The 8,112-nt window shown below is 37.2% G+C and overlaps 1 protein-coding gene across 2 annotated transcripts in view; it reads left to right on the forward strand.

Moving 5' to 3' along the window:
• Positions 1-8,112, forward strand: part of C2H6orf62 (chromosome 2 C6orf62 homolog) — a 13,322-nt gene extending 5,210 nt beyond the window's left edge. For both annotated transcript variants that reach the window (XM_043540033.1, XM_007060387.4), the window contains 4 exons: positions 801-977; positions 1,735-1,860; positions 4,831-4,965; positions 6,818-8,112. In XM_043540033.1, coding sequence (XP_043395968.1) covers positions 801-977; positions 1,735-1,860; positions 4,831-4,965; positions 6,818-6,943 — 564 coding nt within the window. In that variant the 3' untranslated portion in view covers positions 6,944-8,112. The remainder of the gene's footprint in view (positions 1-800; positions 978-1,734; positions 1,861-4,830; positions 4,966-6,817) is intronic.

An 8,112-nucleotide genomic window follows, 5' to 3' on the forward strand; every position in this document is an offset into this window, starting at 1 on the left:
ATGCCATCATGTGCCAGCAGTGCCCCTCTGCCATGTACATTGGCCAAACAGGACAGACTATACACAAAACAATAAATGGACACAAATCTGACATCAGGCATCCTAACATTCAAAAAACAGTAGGAGAACACTTCAGCCTCTCTGGCCACTCAGTAAAAGATTTAAGGGTGGCAATTTTGCAACAAAAGCTTCAAACACAGACTCCAAACTGCTGAGCTTGAATTAATATGAAAACTAGATACCATTAACTTGGGTTTGAATAGAGACTGGGAGTGGCTGGGTCATTACACAAAGTATCCTCACACCTTCTTGTCAGCTGTCTAAATGGGCCATCTTGATTATCAGGACAAAAGCTTTTTTTTCTCCTGCTGATAATAGCTCATTTTAACTAATTAGCCTCTCACAGTTTGTATGGCAATTTCCAACATACTGTGTGTGTGTATAGGTGTGTGTGTACACACACAATCTTCTTACTATATGTTCCATTCTATGCACCCAGTGAAGTAGGCTGTAGCCCACGAAAGCTTATGCTCTAATAAATTTGTTAGTCTGTAAGGTGCCACAAGTACTCCCTGTTCTTTCTGTCTAAATAGAGCTCTTTGACTTATTCTCAGTCTTGAAGAGTTTTGCAAATAACTTCTTAAGACCGAGTTATGACTCCAAGACACACTACGAATGCAGTGCTTAAGCAACACTAGCACTGAGGGGGGAAACATGCAGGCTTTGAAATGTTGTAATCACAAACTGCTTGGAAAAAGGGTAGAACCCTAATGTGACTTTTTTTTTTTTTTTTTTTTTAGAAGAAGAAGTCAGCACTTTTTGAAGTGTCTGAAGTGATACCAGTCATGACCAATAATTATGAAGAAAATATCCTGAAAGGTGTGCGGGATTCCAGCTATTCCTTGGAAAGTTCCATAGAGCTTCTACAGAAGGATATAGTACAGCTTCATGCACCCCGCTACCAGTCTATGCGCAGGGTAAAGTTATTCCTTACACTTACTAGTTTTTGGCCTGAGTTCTGAACAGTTGTGAGCTGTTTTTACAAATCCTGTTCCCAATCCTGCATTCCTCCAAATTTTGTTGAACTAGAACTTTGGGTACATAAAGAATGGTGAATTATGAGTGCAGGTTGGGGGCTGAACTGAAATGTGGCACATGTGCTTATCCTGGAATCAGATTTACTTAAGTATTTGTGTAATTATTGAAACTTTCCTTTTGTACTTGAATGGGACAGATTATATACTTAGAAATTTGAAAGTTCTTCTTCCTGCTAGCCTTGTCCTCTTCTAGTGGGCAAATATTAATCTTCACAAACCAGTGTTTTTGTGGCAAGGGTAAATGCTTATTCCATTTTTGAATGAATATTGAAATGAATGACACTCAAATAATCCATGAAAAAATTTATAATAAGCTTCTTTGAGACTAGAAGTTGTAAAACTGGGGACTGTTATGTAACACTTACTTTGCAGTAGCGTGTAAAAAAGCCAGCTAGTTCTCTGCTAGCTCTTGTGCAGACAGAAAATTTCTCCCAGTTCTTGTCCCAAAGCATTTGCTTTCTCGAACTAGATACAACAGGTAAATCGGATAAAATAGTGGGTTAGGATGGAAGAATGTGGAGACAAATTTAAGAATTGTGAACATTGTTACCTTATGCAAAAGTGAATTATATTTGCTCTTGCACGGATCATGCTGTAAGAGTAATTTACAAGTGAACCACTCAACTCCTTCTTGCAGGATGTGATTGGCTGTACTCAGGAGATGGACTTCATTCTTTGGCCTCGGAATGATATTGAGAAGATAGTCTGTCTCCTGTTTTCTCGGTGGAAGGGATCTGATGATGAGCCCTATAGGCCTGTTCAGGTATTTTGTAAATTTTAAAAAAAACCATTAACTTATTTGAAATGTTAAGATTTTAATATTTCCTGTGAAATGCCAACTTGTTCCTTAGGCTCTTTGTAACAGTGTATAGTGAGCTCCTGCCAACTTAATGCTATTACAAACATAGCTGCTATGAGCTGTCTTGCATTAGGTGAATGTGCAAGCAGCTTCAGCTCACCATAGGATATGGGAAAGGATTTTTAGTTCAAGTATTGTCACACTACTCCTCTTTGGTCCTGAGCTTGTGCTCATTGAAGTCCAGGGTTAAGCTCCCATTGACTTCAGTGATGCAGGATCAGGCCTTTACTTAGCATAAATGTATTCTCTTTTGAACTAGAATGATAGCAAGCATGTTGTACATGTTGCTTGTGAAAGTGTATTCATTTTCATAACCAATAAATTGGTGTCAGATACTAGTGATAGTTACTTTATAAATGCTTGAAAATTTATTGGCCACTTCTGTTACAAAGCAGCTAAAATATTGAATGCATACTTCTTTCTGTTACTCATTCGAATAGTAGTATTGGCAGACTTTTAGCATCTGAAAGATTTTCACAAAAGTTGGAATTGCATATATTAGAAGATGCAGAAACTGGAATTAGACATCCCTGTTTTCCGTACAATCCAAACCTTATTACTTCAACCTCCTTTAGATAATAATGAATGTTCCGCAATAAGTGGAGTTGTATTAATAATGTTTGATAAATGGAAGAGGGGAATGACTAAAGTTTAGATGCTATTCCTCTTTCGTTTCTTGGCTTGAAGTTAGTGAGTTATGTACATGTTCCACAGCCAGCTGTAGCTTATTACATTAAGATATTGAAAATATTTTATGCTTTATACTCCTTGCTATTGCTTAATGGGCAATAAGCAATTCCAAGTGTTGTGCTGCCATCAGTGATGCAAAGCTGTTCTAACAAAACAAGATGAAGTTCCTGTTAGACACTGGGTTGAAATGGCACCTCTGTCTACATTTTTTTAATGTATCCTTGTTATGGTTAACACCTGCAATGTCTGAGTGAGGGACTACATTATTCCTTGAGTTTACTAACTTGTTTGTCAACACTTTAAGTGTATAGTCAGCATCACTTCCCTTGTTTGTGTTTCATAAATAAGCTGTGTGAGAAGCAAAAGGAAAACTTGATTGTAAAGCTGCAAAGTGGAAAGGAAAGCTGGCAGAGTACCTGAAACTGCTTGTAACTCCACTTTTTATTTAAGCAGCCAGCTGTCTTAATTTCAGCTACACTTGAAACATCAGAGAGCAATATTGGTGTTCCCTAACGAAAGGCAAACAAACTTCACACAGATCTCACTTCAAGCTTCGAGTCAAAGTAAAGTTAAATAAATCATTCTTTCATATAAAATCTAAATACTCTTAGATTTATAAAACAGTGATAAGGACTTTACTGTGCAGCATACATGATGGCCCCTAGTTTTCTGTAAAAATAAGTGATTTTTTTTTAGAATTCTACTTAATATTTTATCTTCTTAAAACTGAACGCATCTGCAACTAAAAGTGACTGCAGATAAAAATACTTGTGCCCTGTAGTGCTGCCTAACAGTGTGTAAATTGTCTAAAGTCTTTAAGCTTATATTTTACTTGACAAATACCATGACATTTCAAAATGCTAGTGAGGGATGTGCCCCATGAAGACTTTGACCCAGTTTAACTTGCCCACTCACAATGAGTAGAATCATAAGTTGCTTCTTTCCCAGTTCTCTGTTAAAGGGGAGATGTTGAATATATTTCTTGACATCTCCCAGAGGTCTATAAAATTTCTCTGTTTCAGCAGAATACTCAAACACCCCATTCTTCCTCAATGGAGGGCTGGGAAAGTTGCTCAGATGTCAAATTCTCCCAAGTCACTACCCTATCAGTTTTCCACCTACGGCAAACAAACAAAAAAAAAAAAGGAGGGTAAGGACTTACTTAATGGGTGGGGTTTTTTTAACAGCATTGACAAGCCTTGGAAGTTGTCTGCTCTACAATGTATAGTGCTAGTGCATGAGAACCAGAAAGTGAAGTATTGTAGACACTATTTTTCTTGTCTAAGCTGAGTAAATGCAAAAAAAATTTGGTTTTGAGAATGTAACTCTACTAAAGTAGAAGTTTTAGTAGTTCAGGGTGTAAAAAGGAATCTGTTTTGTTAAAATGTTTCTTAATCTGACAGCCTCTAAAGCAATGCTAATGTATGTATCTGTTGCATATTTTGCAAATAGTTCTTCCATTCTTGATGTAATTTGATGCCCTGAAATTGGTAATTTTTATCCCTACTGCTCTTACTAGCTACACACTGTAAAAAGTCTAACTCTTAAGGTCTGGTCTAAGCAGACTTGCACCATTTTAGCTAGATGTGCATGTTGAAACTGATATAGCTAAATGGATGCAAGTTTGCTCAGACGAAGTCTGAGTTAAGGAGCAACACTCATCAAGCAAGATAATTACTTACAAGGAGTTCTTACAAGGACACAGTTAATTTGAAAGTCCATTTCAAATGGCCAAGTGTGTAGTACCTAAAAATATCCTTCAGTTGCCTTGTCAATTTTTATCAATTGAACTTCAACTTTTTCAAATATTTTCTCTTCTCTCCTCCCTCCCCTTTCACATTTGACACCCATACTACAGGAAAAACTGACAATACTCAAGTGCTGTCAGGTGTGCAAAATAATCCTAGAGCTTTTTTTTCTTTGTTATAATAATGCAGCTTGCTCATGTGCCTCTGCACTGCTTATGTCTCTGTCCAGCAGCAGAATGAAATTCACATCTCTGGTCACGTTCACCACTGTTTAAAAACCTAATGGGTAGCAGTAAAACTGATCATAGTGTTTCTTCCCCCAAGCTTAAATCTGAGCAGTAGAGAGGGATCAGCTCTGAATTTTACTACTCAAATCAAAACACAGAATGTTAGTAATTTAATTTTGTTTGTAAACACTGCCTTTATTCCTGTACAGGCCAAGTTTGAATTTCATCATGGTGACTATGAAAAACAGTTTCTGCATGTTCTGAGCCGAAAGGACAAGACTGGAATTGTTATCAACAATCCTAACCAGTCAGTGTTTCTCTTCATTGACAGACAGCACTTGCAGGTAAGCTTGTCCTCTTCACTCTTTTCAGAGCATAGTTTTTAAGGACCTGGCATATTTAATCTTATCTTATGAGAGAACACTTTATCCTTTTGTAAATACATGAAAGGAGAATAATTGTCCAAAGGTTTATAAGTGATCTAGTTGTAAGTATGTAATTATCTAAGTTTACATGAACAAAATTGCCGTGGTCTTATGCTTGCAATTAAGTGGTGTTACAACAAACCACCATTCTGAAGACTTAAAGATGCAACAACTGGATATAAGCAAAAAATGTTGCCAAATAAGATTGATTCAGGGCTTTTGTGTTATGGAATCTATTGGAAATAACTGCTAAAACAGATTCCTTATATTTTGGAAAGTCAGAGCAATTTTGCTTAATCCTTTTTGTAGTTTCATTAAGTTACTCAACTCACAACTTACAGTTGGAATGAAGAATTATTGGAAAAACAGTTCAGAGGTTTTATAACACTTTCATCTTCTAAACATTGCAGCTCTACTGTCGAAGACTTAATTCTTATACATACAAAATGATCACTGTCAAACATCCCTCCCACTTGGGCCAGTGATCAGTCAGAGGCCTATTTGGAGCCTTGCCATGTTTCTTATATCAAACTTCAGAAAAATCTCCATTAGACAGGAGTAGTATCCTAACTGGCATCCTCTTTCAAAACATCTAACAATTTTCAAGGTGCTCAATTGCCTGTACTCCTAGAATCATAGAACTGGAAAGGACCTCAGTCGGCTAGTCTACCCCCCTGCACTCAAGACAGGACTAAGTATTATCTAGACCAGTAATTCTCAACATATGGGCCCCCTGTGGCCCAATCATCCCATAACTGCAGCCCATGTGACATCCTCTGGCATACAAGTAGTATATATTGTATGGATGTGGCCCACATAATATAGAACTGCATATACTGTGGTAAATAGGTTGAGAACGACTGATCTAGACCATCCCTGACAGGTGTTTGTCTGACCTGCCCTTAAAACTCCAATTATGGAGATTCCACAACCTCTCTAGGCAGTTTAAAGAAGTTTTATCTAATGTAAACTCATTAATGTAAACTGAGGCAAACTCAGCAATCCTGGGGTTGAAAACAGCATCTTATTTTAATAGCTTGTTAACTGCAACTGACAGAACAGGAAGCAAGTACAGTATCTATTTGAAACTATTGGAGGAAATTGGTGAACTCTAATTATCCAAACTGTTTCCTGGCTAGGAACCACTGCAGCTACCATCTTTAGTCTCAAAATGCCAAGTGATCTTCAGCAGATCCTGACAACCTGTAGCCATTAAAATCTTCAGGGGGAGCTCAAACAACAGTGTACCTTAATATTGGGGTATTGATTTGGTACTGAAGAGAATATAGTGCTGCCTCTCCATTCTGCATGCTGACCAGATTATATTCAATTTAGTTTGAGAGCTGAGATCTCAGCCTGCAATGATGTGGCTGCATACCTTCCCCATGTAGAACTGAATAACTTATTTTTGTATGAAAATATATTCTGGAGAATCTCTTCATTGTTATAGAGCTAATGTTAAATCTTCACACAAGAAGTCTAAATTGGTAGCCCCTCCTACAAAGACACTATGCTACTTGTTAAATCCCACTCATGATTGTAAAAACTTAAGTAGTTCGACATTGTCCAATATTTTGATCAGAGTCTACATACACAGAAGGGGATGAAGCAGAGTGGTTGTAATAATCTCATTTATTTTTAGAGAGTGTTTTAAATGGGGAAGGGTAAATATTAAACCTGTGAAAATGTAACTTTGTTTGACTACATGTTAGGTCTGAACAAACTAAATACTTGTTTGTGTGTTGTTTTTTCTCCCCCCCCCCCCCCCCAGACTCCAAAAAACAAAGCTACTATCTTCAAGTTATGCAGCATCTGCCTGTACCTGCCACAGGAACAGCTCACCCACTGGGCGGTTGGTACCATAGAGGATCACCTCCATCCTTACATGCCAGAGTAGGGTACTGGCCAGCAAAATGGGGAAGATCACAGAATGCAGTAGTGAATTCACTTTCCTCACCACTTCATTCTTTCAGAATTTAGAAGAAAATGGACTCATGTTCAGAACACTATACATTGTGAAACTTGATCATCCTGGATTATTTTTTAATCATTTGTGTATCAGAACTTTACAATTTTTTTAAATGTTTTCTGCATGGACCTTGTGAAAGAGAGGATGCTCTGCATATTTTTGCATTGCGTCAGCGTCTTACTAAAATGTGAAATGAAAGGACTGTTGTACACTGAAACAAATGTATCTGAAAGCACAAGGTGATCATTTGTGGTGGTGTTTCCATTTGTGCTGATCATGCCCCCTAACATCTAATGTTGTTAGTCATCAGTATTTGGAGGGTGAGAAGTGAATGTAACGGGTATAAAAGCCTTATAGCCTTGCTGTTAATATGATTGTATCAGAGAGCACTATCCGATTCATTCTAATGAACAGAAAAGTGGCTGTTACAATAGAAATGTAAATGTGGGGAAAGAATTCTTATAAGGAAAAAAGCATCTCATTCAGTGTAGGCATTTCTTGCCTTTTTTTTATTTTGCTGGGCCATGTTTAAGTTTACTGGCACTTTCACTTTTGGATCTTTCCCCAAGTTGCTGTATAACTGTATAAAAGAGTATTCTGTTGAGTTGGATACATTTATACAGATTATGAGGCAGACCTGGAGTCTGAAGTAGTTAAAGCAGCTAAAATTAAAGTAAAATAGTAGCTGCAGAAACCTTGTTGTTGGTAGAGGATTATTTTTTCTTGAGAGTTGAGACTTGTAAACTTGCTGGCGAACTGCAGGAAATACTGGTTTCTAAAACATTTCTTTTTGAAAACCCATTGAGGGTTTTTGAAATAGACGTTATAAAGCAGTTGTGAACTTCACTGTAAAATAGTGTTTGGAGTGTCAAAAGTTGGTTCTGGCAGAACATTTTAAGACTGTGCAATGAAATGAAGACTACTGTATAGTTTTGATGACAAAGAAGGCTTTGCTTAAGGGTTGAGTACTTTACTGGAGTAAATCTGTATAAGCCTGCTCCCTTTGGGTAAAACTAGTGCTTACCTGTTTAAATTTGTATTTAGCTTTTGTTTGGAATTGGAAAAATTGGAAATTAAATAAATTAGGTGAAAGATGA

Source organism: Chelonia mydas, chromosome 2, assembly GCF_015237465.2.
Source record: "Chelonia mydas isolate rCheMyd1 chromosome 2, rCheMyd1.pri.v2, whole genome shotgun sequence".
In the NCBI taxonomy this organism is placed as follows: Eukaryota; Metazoa; Chordata; order Testudines; family Cheloniidae; genus Chelonia; species Chelonia mydas.